At 49.5% G+C, this 17,801-nt stretch overlaps 1 protein-coding gene across 5 annotated transcripts in view; it reads right to left on the bottom strand.

Moving 5' to 3' along the window:
• Positions 1-10,161: 10,161 nt before the first annotated feature.
• The window catches only part of LOC140001121 (protein N-terminal glutamine amidohydrolase-like), a 16,424-nt gene continuing 8,784 nt past the window's right edge, over positions 10,162-17,801 (bottom strand). For 2 of the 5 annotated variants that reach the window (XM_072032305.1, XM_072032302.1), the window contains exons 3-6: positions 17,248-17,298; positions 15,892-16,040; positions 15,421-15,545; positions 10,162-10,463 (exon numbers count right to left, since the gene is read on the bottom strand). In XM_072032305.1, the coding sequence (XP_071888406.1) occupies positions 10,330-10,463; positions 15,421-15,545; positions 15,892-16,040; positions 17,248-17,298 (459 nt within the window). In that variant the 3' untranslated portion in view covers positions 10,162-10,329. Of the gene's footprint in view, positions 10,464-15,420; positions 15,546-15,891; positions 16,041-16,419; positions 17,299-17,801 lie in introns of those variants that run through there. The other 3 variants (XM_072032303.1, XM_072032304.1, XR_011806262.1) reach the window with 3 other exon arrangements.

The following is a 17,801-nucleotide window of genomic DNA, read 5'->3' as shown; positions in this document are numbered from 1 at the left end:
CGGGAAGCTGCTGTGAGGAGCAGAGGAGGCCAGGGAACCTGGCAGAATTCCGTGGGCAGCCTCCACCAAGCACAAAAACAATCCTTCACAATACTCACAGAATCACAGAATGTCTAGGTTGGAAGAGACCTCAAGATCATCGAGTCCAACCTCTAACCTAACACTAACAGTCCCCACTAAACTCGGGGAAAACAAGTAGACAAATCAGTAGATGTTTGTGTGCAGACGGACGCTGCCCACCACACCTTCTTACCTCTTCCTTTTCTGATGATTTTGTATATGTGAGAAAGAGTTTCTAAAGCTGTGAATCTGATGGAATCTTTGTCACTGGTGAAAATGAAGAGGATGCCCAGCAGCTGTCCCAGGATGGGGATGTAGAGCTCTGTGGGCTCATCATCGCTATAGTTTTCATAGTCATCTGTGATCTGGGTGAGGAAGGGAGGAGAGACAAAGGGCTTAGTGGAGGCAGAGCCAGCCCCTGAGATAGCAGGGCCTGGGGAGGGAAGAGCAGGGGCGAAGGAGGGACGAAGACCCTCGATTCACGGTTCTGAGGCACTCACGTGCATCGAGGCTTGCCTCACAGGCACCCCTGAGTGGCAGGATGCTCTGGGATGCAGGAAAGGGTGGAGGGTTCCTTGTGCCTTACCTCGCTCACAAAATAACTGATGATGAAATCACCCAGCCTCTCAATCCTCCTCACAGCGCTCTCACGCACAGCTGAGTCTTTGGAGACAGCAAAGTCCAGCATCACCTGTGAGGAGAGAAGTTGCTGGGTTGACAGTGGTCTGCAAATGAGACCTGAGAGGATTCTTTGGAAATTCTTTGCAAATGCCAAACCTTCAACATATTCTCCAACTCTATGCTGACACTGGTGTTGGCACAGTTGCGTACGAAGCCCTCCAGCATGGTGTCCATGGCTTTCATAGTCTGCAGGGAGGACAGAAGAGCATCGAATTATTTCTGTGGCCCTCCTCACCCCCAGGAGCTGGCTCTGAGCCCCTCGGGAGTTCAGGGGTGGCTTTGGGGCTAAAAAGCTGCTGTGTGCAGACCTCCTGCAGCACAAGATCAGGTCGGGGAAGGGGCGAGGCTGGGAAAGCAAATCTGGGCCCCGGCCCTGCACTGGTCTCTGGTTGTGTCAGCACGGGGAAGCAAGGCAGCAGCTCAGCAGGACTGGGGGTGCTGGTACCTCACCCAGCACATACCTTGGCGTAGAGCACTCCTGTCTCTGGCACATCCGACTCCGGAGGCAGAAAGAAGATGCTCTTGCAGCACATGTTTAGGAGACTCTCCTTTTTGCCACACAGTGCTGTTGGTATGGTGTTGCTGAAGAAAAGAGAGAGAGGAGCCTGTTGGACGCAGTGCCTCGAGGCTTATGAAGGAGGACACGGACCTCCCTTGGCCAGGCATCCCTGGGAGGGACGGGCAGCCTCCCTGCCAGCTTCAGGGCCACCAGGACATTGCCACCAGGGGCTGGGCACGCACCTGAGGAGGGCGACAGTCTCCATGGCCTTCTGCCGGAATGCTGTGCGCAAGCTGTCCATGGGCTCCTTTTCCAGCAGCGCCTGCAGAGCACAAGCAGGATGAGACCTTGGAGCCGCCGGCACCCAGCAGCAGCAGAGCCAGCGCTGCCCCAGCCCTCGCCTCCCAGGGGGCTGGTGCCGGGGGGCCTTGCCCCTTCCCCAACCCGCTGCGCATCCTCTCACCATGATGTTCTCCACCAGCTTATGTTTGCTGCAGAAGCCATGCAAGTTCATCGGCACACCCCTCTCTGTGACACATGTGCACAGATCGCAGATTTTGCTGAGGAACAGCATCTTCTGCTCCTCGTCGTCCTGGCAGCCACAAAGACACCAACAGAGCATTAGGGGGACACCCACGGCCAGCAGGACCAAAGCCTTGAGGGGTCTGGGGCTGTGTGGGACCCCTGGAGGGCAGCGCCAGGAGCACAGCTGTGATGCAAGCGGCTGCCATTACCTTTTCTGTGCCTCTGACATACGCCCTGATGAATTCCACGGCCTTGTCTCTGCACAGTTTCCATGCCTTACCTGGAAAGGAGGAAAGCAAAGAGTGCTGCAGAGAGGGGCTGAATGCAGGGGTGAGGAGAGGAAGGGCCCCAGCCCCAGAAGGCCGTGGGGAGGCCGTGGGGATGCCCAGAGGCTGCAGCAGCTCCACTGGGAAGAGAGGCTGAGGGAGCTGGGCTTGTGGAGCCTGGAGAAGGCTGCGGGGGGACCTCGCTGCGGCCTCCCCGTGCCCAAAGGGGCCTCCAGGAAAGCTGGGGGGGGATCTTCATCATGGACTGCAGCGACAGGACAAGGGGTGACGGCCTTAACCTCAAAGAGGGCAGGTTTCTTTCGGACAGGCAGGGATTTCTCTCCTTCACGCCCAGGGCAGTGAGGCCTTGGCGCAGGCTGCGGTGCCCCCTCCCTGGCACTGCCCACGGCTAGGCTGGGTGGGCTTTGGGCAGCCTGGGCTGGGGGGAAGCATCGTGATCGCCGAGGTCCCCCCCAGCCCAAAGCGTCCTGGCATTCTGTGGTGCTGCGGAGGAAGCTCGGCCCCGTCAGCCCAAGCGCCGCTTTACCCAGGGAAGGAGTCCTGGAGTCAGGCAGGGGTCTCTGTGTCCCCAACCCTCCCCACCCCATCCCGAAGACCCTGACTCACTGGGATCCAGCCACTGTACGTCGTCCTGGCTCTCCTCTACCCGGCTGCTGCCCGCTGCCTGAGCAATGGCGTCTGCCGGGCTGCTGTCCTCTGCCGGCAAAATGTCCTCTGCCAGGCTGTTGTCCTCTGCCGGCAATATGTCCTCTACCGAGGTGCTGTCCTCTGCCAGCAAGCTGTCTTCTGACAGGCTACTGTCCTCTTCCGGGAAAAAGGCCTCAACTGGGGTTCTTTCCACTGCCAGCAAGCTGTCCTCTGCTGGCCGGTTGCTGCCCCTAGAAGACCAGGTCTCCTGCCAGGCCAGCCTGGGCTGCCTGGGGGGCATGCCTCCCTCCTCATCCCCTTCAGAAGCAGCCTCTGGAGTGGGAGAGTTCTCAGATAGAAACCGGCGGCTCCTCCGGGCGGGCGGTTGCGGCATTGTGGGACGTGGGCTATGCTCGGGGACTCCTCGAAGGCCCTGTGCTCCTGCCCTGTCCGTCACTGCCGTGCACCGACACTGAGGGTCCGAGCCACGGCTGCGCTCTTATAAGGCGGAGCCCTGGGGTGTCACCAAGTGACGTCACAATGGGTGCCACTGTGACACGCGCCTGGGCTGGGTGGGCACCCATTGTGACGTCACTTGGTGACACCCCAGGGTGCTGCCTGACGCGAGTGCAGCCGTGGCTCGGACAGCGTGCACTGGGTTCAGTGGCCAAGGCAAGGCCACGGGACTGCCACTATCGGAGGCAGCTCACAATGAGAGAGATCCCAGAGATCACAGCCAGAGATCAGAGGCTGGACTCGATGATCTTGAGGTCTCTTCCAACCTAGAAATTCTGTGATCCCCCAGAGCAACCCTGTGGCATCAGTACACCCTTGCCCACATAACTGCTCAGCTCTGAGATCTGTACCTTTGCTACGCTCTCACTCTGGTCTCTCATGTGAAAGTAGAGTGGGAGAAGGCTCCTGTGCACTGTCCTCTTCATTTCCTTCTTCCTTTGCCGCAGCACAGCCTCCACCATGGCTTGGAAGAGGCAAATGGAGTGCTCCCGCACCTGGCTGGATGCCTGGCAGGGAGCAGGACAGGAGGAATTTCAGCATTAGCGTGGCTGATGTGAAGGGAGCTCCCAGCACTGTGAGATGCTTCAGCGCTGGATCCTTCCCAGAGGAGCTGCTCAGGGGCAGCTGCAAGGCCTGGTGCCCGTGAAGGGCAACGCAATCGGTTGCCATCGCAGGCTGCCCGCCAGCCACCCCACTTTCGCCACCAGCCGCACCAGCCATGCCCAAGCAGAGCTCCCCAGTGTTATAAGTTGCCCCCTTAATTAATTTTCAGAGAACATTGCATTAATAATAGAAAGGAAGTTATTGAGTAAGCAACAGCAAGCAAAACAGCGCTGGGCGGCCACGGAGTCTCGGCTCCACCAACGGCGCGCACCTCACCCCCGCCAGCATCCCTTTTTATATCTTGGTAATTCCGGGATTACACAGCACATCCTGGTATATTCTGCGACTGCGCGCACTGTTGCTAGGGGGTCGTCTCTGTCCCTCTGGTGGTCGTGAAGATGAAGGCCGTAGTCTTCCTCGGCGTTGTGGTTCAACTTCTTTTTTTAGTTGGTCATGTTGGCCCAGTGTGAGACAGGAAGGCAGGATGTTGATACACTAGTTAGCAACTTATCAGGAGATGGTTACATGAGCTTTGCAGCAGGGTCTTTGAACGAAAGAGGCAACTGAGATGCAGAGGGAGAGAAGGGGAGGGGGTTCTCTTTTTTGTTACATTAAGCAAAAGAATTTTCATAGTGTCTAGCCAAGTATTATACAGCTCCTTACTTCAGCAGGGAGCTTTTGCAACTCCTGCTCCTCAAACGGAACTCCTTGTTTTTATAATACAAAAGACAATGAACAAACATTTATTGTGTATTACATGGTGAGGCCGCCCCTCAGGTGCTGTGCTCAGCTTTGGGCCCCTCAGTACCAGAAGGACATCGAGGCCCTGGAGTGTGCCCAGAACAGGGCTACAAAGCTGGGGAAGGGCCTGGGGCACAAGTCCTGTGAAGAGCGGCTGAGGGAGCTGGGGGTGGTTGGTCTGCGGAAGTGGAGGCTCAGGGGAGACCTCATTGTACTCTACAACTTCCTGAAGGGAGGTTGTGATGAGGAGGGGGTCAGCCTCTTTTCTCAGATAACTAATGATAGGACTTGAGGAAATGGCCACAAGTTGTGCCTGGGGAGATAAGATATCAGGAACAACTTTTTCTCTCAGAGAGCAGTCAGGCACTGGAACGGCCTGCCCAGGGAGGTGGTGGAGTCACCGTCCCTCACAGTGTTCAGGAAGTGCCTGGACAAGGTGCACGAGATATGATTTAGTAGCTTATTGGGTAGTAATGGTAATAGAAGGATGGTTGGACTAAATGATCCTGTGGGTCCTTTCCAACCTCGTGATTCTATGATTCTTTCATGAGGAAGCTGTAGATCGCGATGAGGTTTCCCCTCAGCCTGCTCCTTTCCAGGCCGAATGGGCCCAGTGCCCTCAGTCGCTCCTCATATGTCTTCCCCTCAAGGCCCTTCACCATCTTCGTAGCTCTTCTCTGGACACTCTCCAACAGTTTAATGTTCTTTTTGTACTGTGGTGCCCAGAACTACAGTTGTGTTTTACTATTCCCTGCTTCTTGTGAACATTTGAAGGAAAAGAGGCTGGGTAACTCATTTCTCACACACACACACACAGAGAGCAGAGCTGCAGGTAGCACGGCCTCTGCGCGCTCAGTGCTAGGCCTCGCAGTTTGTAACACACCTGGGCACCTTAAACCCCTTCTCCTCAGGCTAGAGCCTCAAGGTTTTTTAGTATTTGTGAATTCAGTTCATCTTTATTTGAGAAAGAAACCCTGAAAATGCAAATTTCCCTTGCTTGAGCCTTCAGGAAAGCCCAAGGCCTTGCTGGCCCCAGCAGGCAGCAGGGCAGTGCCTCTGCTACAATACAGGATGGGACACCGTTTATCTCATGCTCCTCATCCCCCTCATTTGAAATGTTCTGCCTGAGCCAAATGTCCCTGTGCATGCTGTCAGCCTGCCAGAAAGCCCTGTCCCCAAGGCACAGTGGCGAGGCCTTGCCCTGCCACCGGCCTGCCCTGCCCGACTGGTGGCAGCAGGGTTAGCGCCATTCCTGTACTTCATTTTACTGTGATCCTCTTCTTATTTTGAAGGCAGATGTGGCTGAAGTGTGCAAATCCCTGAAGCAGTACTGTAGCTAATTTTATGGCTTCTTTAGTGCCATCCAAAACAAAAACAACAAAACCCAACACCAAACAAGCAACTCCCCCTGATGGAGCAGTCTAAAGAAAGGATGTTAAGCAACACAGCATTAGCCTGTGCTTTTGTCAGTGTTTCCACTGCCAGGTTGTCTTCCTAAAGGAACCAAACTTTGGCATGGAAAAAAAAAATATCTTGAAACGTTTTCAAAGGGCTATGTGATGGGGTGACAATGAGAGTTAAAATGACTAACAGCGCTGCAAATTTTGGCCCAAAATCCCGCAAATGTTGCCAGGCGGCAGCAGCCAAGGTGTGAGCATTTCTCAGGAGGTGCCAACTGCCCATGGGAGCGATAAGGGCACATGCACACACATTACGTGCAAATAATTAATAGATGACTTTTAGATGCCGGGCGCTGCAGCATGAGTAATGGAGGTCAGTAATTTCTTGTCAGCAGCAGCTTTTCTTGAACGAAAGGTTTTAAGACGTGGCTCATACTGTGGTGGGGAAGAAATCTTTCTGCATTAATCACGAACTTGTCTTTTTCACGAATGTATTCTGCTGGAGGTAAGTACACCCTGCCAAACTGTCTAAAGCAACCAGAAACAGCACTTGATTTCCAGAGAAGGTGGAAATCTGAATAGAAAAGGACACAGGTTTTCTGAGGGCCTTCGTTTTAGTCCCTCTCCATGAGCACGTGTAAACCCTCAAAGTCTCTTGGAGCAGGACACTGGTGGAAGAAGGCAGTCCCAGCCCATTTCTCCCAGCTGCCATGCCAAGCAGTGCAGAGGCAACGGAGAAAGCCATGAATGAGGGATTAAGCATCTAATTCCTCCCAGTAAAACACCACTGGTTCATATGGCAGGTAGGGCACTGTAACCCCCTCCAGGTCCCCTCTTCCCACCCTGCTGCTGGGACCAACGTGGGGGGAACATGGTGCTGCTACCCCTGGTCTAGAGCCAGGCTGGAGGCACTTGGCCTTCCTCTTCTCTTCTTCCTCTGCACCTCAGGACTGAGCTGCTCGGGCTCCGTTTACTGTGTAGCAGCTCCCTGGAACAAGGCGTTTGAAAACATCTTCTGGCTAGACACATACCTTAGCATATTAGAAGGTATTTTTAGTACCTCTGGCAGAACGGATCAAACTCGGCTTTCAGCTCTGCTAATGGAACCCTGTGGACTGTGCTGGCATCGCCTCATATTCGTACTGAGGTAGCAGCTGAGCAAAGTTTACTAAATAGTTGTGTTTACTTCACACAAGACAAAAAAAAAAACAAGTAGAGAAAAACACCAGAGGGGTTCCTGACGTACAGCAGGCTGGGGTTTTTGTGCTAGGAGCGTGGCTTGGGCTGGTAGACGCTCCGTTTGCTGAAGAAACAGCAGCACACAGCAAGGGCAAAACACGCCGAACGTTGCCGCCCGAGTTTGTGATGACTTTGTTTTTGCACAGGGATAAATATAACCACGACCATTTCATACAGCAAAACACTCTGTGATGAGTGCATGAGTACAGTATAAGTGGCCTTACTGATTACAGGAGCTATAAACACGGGCTGGAAACCCTTGTTCCCCTCTGCAAGTCGGAAGCCATGGCAGCGGAGGGAGGTTTTACAGCTAAATCATTAAAAGCCGTGGCAGAGTGCTTTTTCTGGAGGGCTCCGAGTGTGAAGCTGGTGCTCTGCCACCCGACCAGCCATGCCAAGGCGGTGGGAAGCATGCCACCACCATTACACACTCGGAAGAGGGGAAGGCTGAGCTAACTACCATATTCTTACCGTGTAGGCTGGTTAAAAAAAAAAAAAAAAAGTAACATGTAACGATTCCTGCCTTATTGCAGTGTTTGGCTTTCAGATATAGCCCTGCATGGGAAGGCAGGTATGACGTTGGAGAGAGCCAAATGAGCATTTCCTGCTTTTAAGTCATGTAATGTCAGGAATCTGGCCTGCTGGAAACACCCTGCTCATCACACCCAGCAATGCCACCTCCCTCGGGCCTGGCGAGCACCGATCCACAGCTCAGGTCCTTTGTGTGCTGATTTTCGGCAGCACGAACCCGAGCTCTGTGTGCCTCCCGCATGGGAAGCGGCTTAGCTCCCCCAGAAACTCAGGGACTTGCCAGAGGCCTTAGATAAGTAGGCAAGATTTGTTTTAGCCGCCCTCAGCATCCAAGGTATTTCCTACTATAAGAACAAGGAAACATTGAGGACGCTTCAGCTGCCATATTTGTTTATCTTAGGTCAAACCGGGGAGATTTTCCAGAACCGCTGCTGCAGCTGTGCTTTGAGAGGCTGCCCTTCCAGCGAGTGCTTCTCTGCTGACACCATGATGACAAAAAAGCCTCGCTCAGATCTTCGCCGAGCTCCAGGGGCAAGGGCGCAGGCAGCTGCTGAGCAAAGCTGCGCGGATGCCTCCGGACACTCCCCGGGTATGCCTCATTCACCTTGACCTCGGCTGGGTCAGCACGGGGGAAGCCAGGAGGGAGAAGAAAATCACCGGCGCTTGCTCCCTCCAATTTCTGAGCAGGAAATTACCGCAGGCGGACGTGGAGATGGGTTTCACGTTGAGATTCCCCGAGCCTGCGAATCCTAAGTGCCCTAAGAGGGCAACCCCACAAAAGGTGGAGGCAGGTGCTCAGCTGCTGGGGGCTACAGGAATGACCCGGCGGGGTTTTCACACCTCCTGCCTGCTCCTTGCAGTGTCCTTCAACCCACCACCCGCGTTTGCTGGAAAGGCAAGGGGAAAAGGAGAAAACAACCTCACGGCACCGTAAAACGGGAAAATTCGGCCCAATTCATCCTAACAAGGGAAAAGCAGACCCTAGAGCTGACCGTTTTCACAGCAGATGGTTTCACAGCACACATGAGGTCCTGGCTGGATGACGCCGAGCGGGCGAGCAGGGAAGGGCCCCACAGGCCAAAATGTTCCGACCCGGGCTCTGATCCTGGAATCTGATTCATACGAGTGCAGCCCGGTGCCTCCCAGCTGCTCTACTTAATGGTGCAGATCGGATTACAGCCTCCCGGGTGCCTAAATTTAGCCCCCCAAATCCATACATCGATTAGTTTGACATCCTCAAGTGCCACGCACCCATTTCAGTAGGAATTACAAACGCTGGTTCGATCCAAAGGCTTGGTTTGAAGGCCTTGGCACGCTCCTCGATGCCCTCAGGGGCTCAGGCTGACAAGGGCAACACGAAACCCGGTGCCCCAACCCTGTGAGACACAGATCACCTCTGCGCCGCTGTGGGATGATTTGTTTTGAGCTGTAACAGCTCCTGGCACACCGTGCCAGCAGGGAACTGGCCGCACGCTTGCTGCGTGCTGACTGCTCTCTCTGCTGGCCAACTGAAAAATTTTATTTCCACGAGACAGGCCTGCAGAAATGCATCAACCGAGAAAATGCATGTCAGAAAAATAGAGCTTTTTTTTTTCCCCTAAAGTCCCAAACAGGCACATAAAAGAGGTTGAATTGAATAAATGATATTCTTAACAAAAAGGAAGCAGCAGAGGAGAAAGAGGCAGGACAGACATGGGTCTTCTGTCCCATCCCAGCTCACTGCATCCATAGTTTGGTGGAAGCGAGAGGACCGACCCATGGGACAGGGTGACCCCAGCGTGGATGTCAGGCCGTCAAGGCCTTGCCCTAACATTTTCAGTAGCAAACGTTGTAGTGTTGGGTTACTGGAGAATTTCCAGTGACCACCAGCACAGAGAAGCCAGGAGAGAGTGGGACTGTGAGGAACTTTTTTCTGTTTGTTCAATGCCTAATTCAAGGGTGACCGAGTCCAAAAAGCCACCACACGGGGACTCTCAGCACATAAATACTGTAATAGGAATGGACTACAGAAAGTCAGGACTTCTCTGTGGGAAAGGACAAGCTAAAGAGTGAGTAAAGAGAAAAAGGAACGTTTCTTCATGCTGATTTTTAACTTCTACATTCTGAATAATGGTTGTCTCTGTTCTCCTTAACAGCCTTGATCCTGAAATTAGACCAAACGTGGCAAATTCTCCTATCTGAGCCTCACTAAAGGGAGCGTGCCATGGATTTCAGCCACCAGGAACCAGCTCAGTAGTTTAATCAAGGAGCAAACTCATGTCTGGAGGGATGACAACCTGATGTTCTACAGCTCAATGGCTCTGTTGAGTGACGCCCAGGTGCTGGGTTTATGTGGCGAGGTTTTGGTAGTGGGGGGAGCTGCAAGGGTGGCCTCTGTTTACAACAGAGCAACACGTTTATGGTGGGATGTCAACCTCTGATCTGATTTATTAAAAAAAAAAGAAGTTGACTCTTTTGTAATAAAAATAAAAGACTTTATTCAGTTCAGTGTACCCTGGGTACTGTATTTGCCCAAACGCTTATTCCATATAAAGAAATGTAAACCATTCATAAATACAATGTAAGAGCAGCAAAACAAATCAAACCACCTGCAACCTGCAGCAGAAAGAGCTTCTTTACTTCACTGTGCTTTCACGGAGCAGCTGAGATGAGTCTGTCTGCCAAACTGGCGCACAAAGTCCGATAAGGGCAGCACTGAGCCCCAGCCCACTCTGGGATTCATACCGATGAAATCATCCAAGTTCATCTTGGAATCTAAAACAAGAGCAGAGAAGTGAAATGTCAGAGTTCCCGATTCAGCTTCTGTAGCACATACAGCTACCATGAAAATCCCAAGAAAAACCGTTTGAAAGTATAACTCAGAGCAGCTCACAGCACACTTGCTGAGCAGCAGTCCAACAGCTCTGCAGACCATACAGAGCCACCAGAACCAAATTCCATAGAAATGGAATTTGCTCCAGCTGCAAAAAGCCTGTGTAATTAGGCTCACCATTACAGATAGTGTAAGCGAGGAAGGGAAGACAACGTTTGGGAATCCCATACCCAGCAGTCCCAGCCAACACGCAGCCCCTGCAGCCCTCTTGTTTGCACCATATCTACACCGCAGCACAGCTTTGGGATTTTCTGAGCCCCAGCTCTCAGCACCTGCAAGGTCTGGCCCCTAACTTGACCTTTTCCTTGTCAGCCCCTTTGGGTACTGAACATCAAAAACTCTCTCAACCACAGTCCCACTGCTGCCACAAGTGCCAGCACTAGGCCACTTTCTACTTGACTACGTGGGGATTTAAAATAGCACAAGCCCAGCAATTTTCTGTTGGAACTCCAGAACAACCAGCAGAGGATAACAGTTCCAGCATGCAGGTAGCCTGGTAAGCTTGTTTTCCAATCCCCAGCTTGTCTTTTCCTCTCAGATGCTTTTATTTTACAATTAATGTGATTACTCATGTAGTTTAAGATCTGAAAGATAAACAAGTCCCTGCTTTATGTGCACTGAGCATAGCAGAAGAATAATTTAATTAAAATGTTCTGCGAATGGTGAAGAAGCCCAAGGGGGATTGTTCCAGCAGAGTCACAACCAAAGCAGCTGCTGTTAGCAACTTGGGAACTGCTGTCACACTGTCTGTAGGAAGGGAAACAGTCTCTGACAGTCAGGAGGGTGGTGGCAGGGCATAACACAGTGCATCAGGAGTTTAATGAGAGCAAAACCTGTTGTAACAGGCAAGCAAGAAGAAGAAACAAGCTTCACCGTCCCGCGAAGAGCAGATGGTCTAAAGACCAGTCAGTAGGTGGCACTAAAGCAGTATGAGAGCCATGTAACTGCCTGTAGTGCTCTCCCATCTCCTTTGGTTCAGGAGACAGAAGTCCCCCTTTGTCATCCTTGTTATTCACGTGTCACATCTAAAGGCTGTGCACTTATGTGAGACCTTACAGCTTTAGCCAACAGCTCCGCAAAAACAGACCACCACAAAAGCCTTTTTCTGAAGCAGATAAAAAGTGGCAAAAAATAATAATGAAAAATCTCCTGTTTATTTTTAAGATTTACAACACGCTCACAGTCCTCCTCTGATGCTGTAGGTGTTACACTAGTCTGCATTTGGGCACGCACAGAGCTAAGGCTTCCTCTTTGCCCAAACTCACTTTGTTTACAGTCCGTGAGACCTACCTGGTGCATTCCGAGATCCGTGCACGTTTTCATTTCTTTTTTGATCAAGTCTGACACTTTTGCCCTGAGCAGGGACAAAACAAAAACACCATCCGATAGTGCACAGCCTAACAGCCACGATACCTGTGGCATCTGCCAACAGGAGTTTTTGGAGTAATTCCAACCTCCAAAGGGGGTGTTGCTGTAACAATATATGGATGATCTTCTATTGTTAGGACAGGAGAAAACAGCTGTGAAGGAAGGCACTAACAAGCTATTTGAATTTCTGGGAAAACAGGGCTTGAAAGGATTGGAAAATAAATTAAAATTCATAGAAAAAGAGAAGTCAAATAGTTAGGGCATCTAGTGGCTGAGGGGGAACGAAGAATAAATCCAGAGAGGATTCAGTGAGGAAACAGGGGAGGTGATCAGGCATCGGGTAATAGCGAATAAAAGGTTATGGTTTGTTTACTGAAATGCGCTCCTGATTGACAGGCCGCATGCCATTGCACTCGCAAATAAAATAACTTCACAGAAGATCCTGTCTGAAGAAAATTATTTGAGGTGTTTCTCACAACAGTTTTATTTTCAAATGGGAATCAGGTTATAGCACGCATGAGCTGCTTAGATCTGTATCAGTCCTTCTTTCCTTCTGCTAGGATCCTGCCATTACCTTGTGGAGAAGGTACAGAAGGGAACTGCAGCCACCTGCCTGCCCTGTCTAGCAGCTGCCCGTTACAGAAACGCATCACACACGGCACCCACACAGTTCCTCAGCTGCCCTACCTGCATTCTTCAGAAATAAACCCCCAGAATTCATGGCTTCTAGGGATTTCAGTAGTAATAAAAAGAACAAAAAGCCTTTACACATCCATTCTGCCTGTGTGCTGCCAAACACCTGGGGAGAACTGAAAATCAAAGTGAGGCTTTTCAGCGTTAGGAGCTGGTGCTACCAGTTGTATCGAAGCAGTAAGACCTGAGTAACTGCAGGGTGCAAGCTGGATTTTACACAGGCTTGCAGCAAGGAGGGCTGATCTCATCGGGACTTAAACCATGCAGAATCAAACCTCATTCATTTGTAGGAGGAAGACTTAAAAGAAAACCCCAGGCTGGGCTAGCCAGCTCCAGAATGGTGAATCCACACCTCAAAACAGATCTTGTTTAGTTTTATTTAAAAAAGCAGGATGAGCACCTGCAGCAGAGGAACAGAGGCCAGAGCACTGCCAACACAAGACTTACTCCAACACAAGAATTATTCCTTTTGAGTTAGTATTAGGAAAAAAAAATGCTTCACTGGTTCCTGATAGTTTATTGGTTGAATTCCAACAGGAATTTCACAGTCCTTTAACACTTCCTGGTAAACTTCATAAAAAGGCATCACTGGTCCCAGTGCCTTGTCCCAGCACCACAGTGGGTATTTACATTACCCTATTTGGCCTACATTTGACTTAAATGCTACAGAATTTCCTTGCCCAAAGTGCTCTATTTGGGCTCAGCAGCTGCTCTGCCCTGAAGAGGCAATATTTCAGTATCAAGAACAAAACCTCCAATCTTTTTAAGTTTACTAAAAGCTTTAAACCCCCACTGGATAAGTGAAGCAGGGTGTGTTGAGTGTAACTAACATCCTTTAAGACGCAGCAGCACCAGAGCGCTGATTTTCTTTAAATACCCTAAGTTCACAAGCTCATTTCTTTTTAACAGTACAATGCTCATATACATTAAAAAAAAATATATGTATTTATGCTATTTTTCAGTCTTCAAGCATTTGTTTAGCATCAAAGACAGACCAAATAGATGTAATATGAGTCCTTGTAACTGATAAGCTTTTGTAGTCATCTTCTCAAGAGCTTATAACTCTGGCTTCTCTAAATGACAGCAATATAACCTCAAGGAGTAATGTAATGCTCTGATCTCACAAATAAATTGGCACTAAAGCCATATACGTGATCAATTCCGCCAGCTGTTAAATTACAGTCACCTCTAACACCAGCAGCGAGCAATTTAATCTTCCACAAACACAAATTAGCATGGAAAAGAGAGTACTCTAAGTGGGGAGGAAGCAATTATCCATAAAGGCATTTGGCGTGGATGAACATCAATGTCCCAGGCTGTTTTACACTAACCAAAGGTCAGCCACCTGGCTTCCTATCAAGTTTGAAATCAGGTGCTTTATGCCTGATAAGACTGTGCATACATTGAAGCACACACCATTACGAGGTGCCTCAGGTGAGGAAAGGAAAAACAAAATCAAAGCCTGAGAAACTTGCACTGAGCGAAAGGCAGTGTGAACGAGATGTCCTAGACCTGACAGAGTCTCCTCCTGTTCTGACCCCAATCCCAGAGCTACCCAGTCAGCGATCCTCCACCTTGGGTGGGCGCAGGGTAAGCAGTCACCGTCCCCTGCAACACCCAGGTGACTGCCCAGACAAGAGCACATCACCACAGGTGCACTCAGAGCCTTCCAGGTGGCTGGCAACAGGACAAGAAGCAAAGCACTCGAGTGGGAACACAGGAAACTCTGGTTGCATACTGGAATTGTATTGAATTCATGCCTGGGATCAAATATTGGAACACTGTGCCCAGAGAGGTGGTGCAATGGCCGTCCCTGGAGTTGTTCCAGGCTAGACCAGACAGAGTCTTAAAGCCCCTCAGTCTAATTGCACCGGCTTTGAGCAGGGTCTGGACTGGATGACTTGGGGATGCTCCTCCCAGCCTGGCAAGGTACAGGCTAAGGAATGAAGTATGGGAGCAATCAAAGTCTCTGCATCTTTAGCTACCTACCAACATCCCAAGGATGACCTGGGGGCTGGCTGAGACAGGTGTTTCATAGCCTGGAATTTCTAAAAATGCTTCACAAGGCTGTACCTGTGCTCCCGCCCCCACTCATAACTCATTTATACCCAAGTGAAACGCCAAACTTTCTTAGAAAGCAACACAAAAACTGTGAATTAACTTGCCTGTAGCTTAAAACCACAATAAACTTGGCTCTAGACACAAGACATGTTCCTTTGACCCCACCTTCTCTAACAGAAATATATGGTAGCATTGTATTATTAAAAAAGCAGCAAAACCAAACGTGCACAGCATCAACAAACTCCACCAAAACAAAACTTCACCACACTTCTCTCCATCTGGGAAGAAAAGGAGAGAATAAGCACATGGCAAACATTAGCCAGCTTGGCAAACACCTGGTTCGAGTAAGCTGAAACGCCGTGTGATAAAAAAAAGTGGGGTAATCACCGTGTTAAAAATTCCCTTTCCAACCCTAGGCAGGTTGCTTGGCCTCTGTTTCAGCTCCCCACTGCAACATTTCATACCTCTTACTCTCTGCTCAGTTTCTGAAGACCAGCAGTTCGTGTTTGATAACAGCAGTGGCAGCTGCCAGGAAGCACGCTACACTTTACATGTTCGGAAAAGGCAAGCACTGCAGAGCCCCATTTTGTCCCCACACACTGTGCTGGCTGGATACGCTTCCAAAGCACATGTCCAAAAGCACATTTATTTATTGCACCCACCTCTGACTGAATCATTCAACTCTGTTAAAAGGAAAAAGGAGTCCTGCCAGCTCACCTGCTGTTTCAATGCAGGGGTACGAGGGAGGAGGTTTCTGCCATTTCCCATCTGCATCTTTCATGTGAGATCTGTCCGAAGCAAACGTCTCCAGGTACAGATCTGCTCGTATCATCCGGATTTTCCTGAACAACAATGCACAATTGTATCAAGAGATATATGTACATAACGCTGCATTAGCCACTCTGGAGAAGAGCCCTTTCTTCCTCCCAGGGAGCCTTAGCTTAGTTAAATACTCCACTCAGAAACACTGGGCTAAGCTGCTGGGCTGTTAAGAATAAACATCAGCAAGGAAAGGCTTTTGATGATTAAACAACAGCAATTAAAGAGCTTTAGAAAAATAATGCAGTGCATTGAGTTTCTTGGAGTATAACAGAAGACTTCTATCAGTATATATCCACAGAGACAACTTCAACTTGGACTTCATGAAATAAAATTCATGCTCTTCATCTTTATTTTTTTTGTCCTCACCTGTGAAATTCAGGATGAAGGCTGTCATCCAGCCTGAAGGCCTCCGTGCTGTACCCGTCAAAAGGACAGGGGAATGGCAGCTCTGTGTCAAGATCATAAATGAAGTTCTGCTCCCCACTGGAGACACGAAGTAGGATAACGTGGTAGTCCTGGGAAGAACGGTAATTGTCAGGAGTTAAACAGTTGTTAACCAGAAACCGGCACAGGGAGTAGAAAAAAAGCCTCCTGGAAGCTGAGGCTACAGCTTCTCTTCTTTAGAGACTGCTTTCTGATGCTCGGGTTTCACGCCTGTGATGTTCCAGCACCAGGAGAGACGTTTCCTAATGCCTGCCTCAGCCCTCGTGCCTTTTGGTAAGCCTTGCTATTCTCCCCATTACTTGTAGCCTTCTTTGATATCAGCCTGGGCAGCTAACCTGAAGAGTACGCTAGTCCTCATACCACATCTTTGATTCCTTAACATGTAGGAAACACGGGTATGGCAGGGGGTTGGAGAAACTCCAGTTATTATTTTCAGTGTTAGTTACTTACATTCATTGCAGTTTTCCAAAAAGTAAATTGAAGATAGTTGTTGTTAACTCCTATTCCTTCTCAGATCATCCCGATAACACTTGGACCTCTTTTTAAACCAAGCCTTTTGTACAATATAAACACACTGATAATTTTCCAGAAAATGATTCTGTAAGGACAGAATTTCAGAAATTCATAGATTTTTTTTTTTTAAAACAGAATTTCTGAAACAAATTGCCATGCAAAATTTATTTTTTCCCTCCCATACAGTATAACCATAACTACACATCTTTAAAAGGAATTCTGTAGTGGCAACTACTGAACTACATTAAATTAAATGACACGCCAAAAACTCTGGAAGAGCTTACATACAAGCTGGCACCTGAAGACATGTATTGCTCACGTTTTTCCATCCCATGTCAGACCTATATGGATATTTTCACCCGTCAGCTTGTTACAAGACATCTATTTAACATCCTACAAAGCTGGCGGGCCCCAACAAAACCAGACAGTAATTTTCACAGAACTGTTGTGCACTCTTACCGATGCTAACTAAGCTTTGTCACCTGGTGGTTTTATGGGCCATCTCACTGCTATTTCCCTGTGAACAATAAAAGGGTTGCATTTAGGCTGCTGTAGAAGAATAATAAATACTAATACAGAACTACAGGACGGCTGAGGTCGGAAGGGACCTCTGGCACATACAGAGTGCTTCCTGATGCTCAGGGGGGACATAAACCTAAATTCATTCCAGCAGAGGTATCTAACACTACCCACATCTGATCCTGCAGACCTCAGCTGCAGAGGCACGCACTTAAATACTGACAAAGAAAGAACAGAGGGCCTTACCCAGACAACAGGCTCATCTCCATGCCCTGACTTCTGTTTCCAGAGCGGGACCTGAAAGTTAAGCAATTTGGCATAAACCACTCCTGACTTACAGAGATTAGTTTCACGTTGGGTAAGTTCTTTGCTAAACTCTGCATTTCATCAGCTTGTATCAGTGCTGCTGTCAGAAAGCTTGCTCCAGTTTTTATCTTTCAGAAACATTAAACTGGACGCTATTCTGGACCATATAATGTAATATTCCCCCTAACCTGATGGATGACAGGGAAAAATCATCCCACAGCCCTTAGGGGCACCGTGATTCCTTCTTCCCACAATCCAAGCGTGTCAGGTAAGGACATTCATAGAAACATTCAGGTTGGAAGAGACCTTTAAGATCATCTAGCCCAACCTTTAACCTTTAATTAAGATTGATCTGTTGTTTTAGGGCAACTTCTTTTAAGCTTGGAAAGAATGCCATGAACCTTTTGTTCCCCTGAGGGTATCCTTATCCTTGGGGCTTCTAGAGGAGAGAGCAGGGCTCTCTTCTGGTGCAGCAGTTCGAGCTGTTTCCTTTT

Source organism: Anas platyrhynchos, chromosome 37 (assembly GCF_047663525.1).
Source record: "Anas platyrhynchos isolate ZD024472 breed Pekin duck chromosome 37, IASCAAS_PekinDuck_T2T, whole genome shotgun sequence".
Lineage (NCBI taxonomy): Eukaryota > Metazoa > Chordata > Aves > Anseriformes > Anatidae > Anas > Anas platyrhynchos.
Note: the sequence above shows the minus strand (reverse complement) of the source record. Positions and strands in the feature narration are given on the sequence as shown.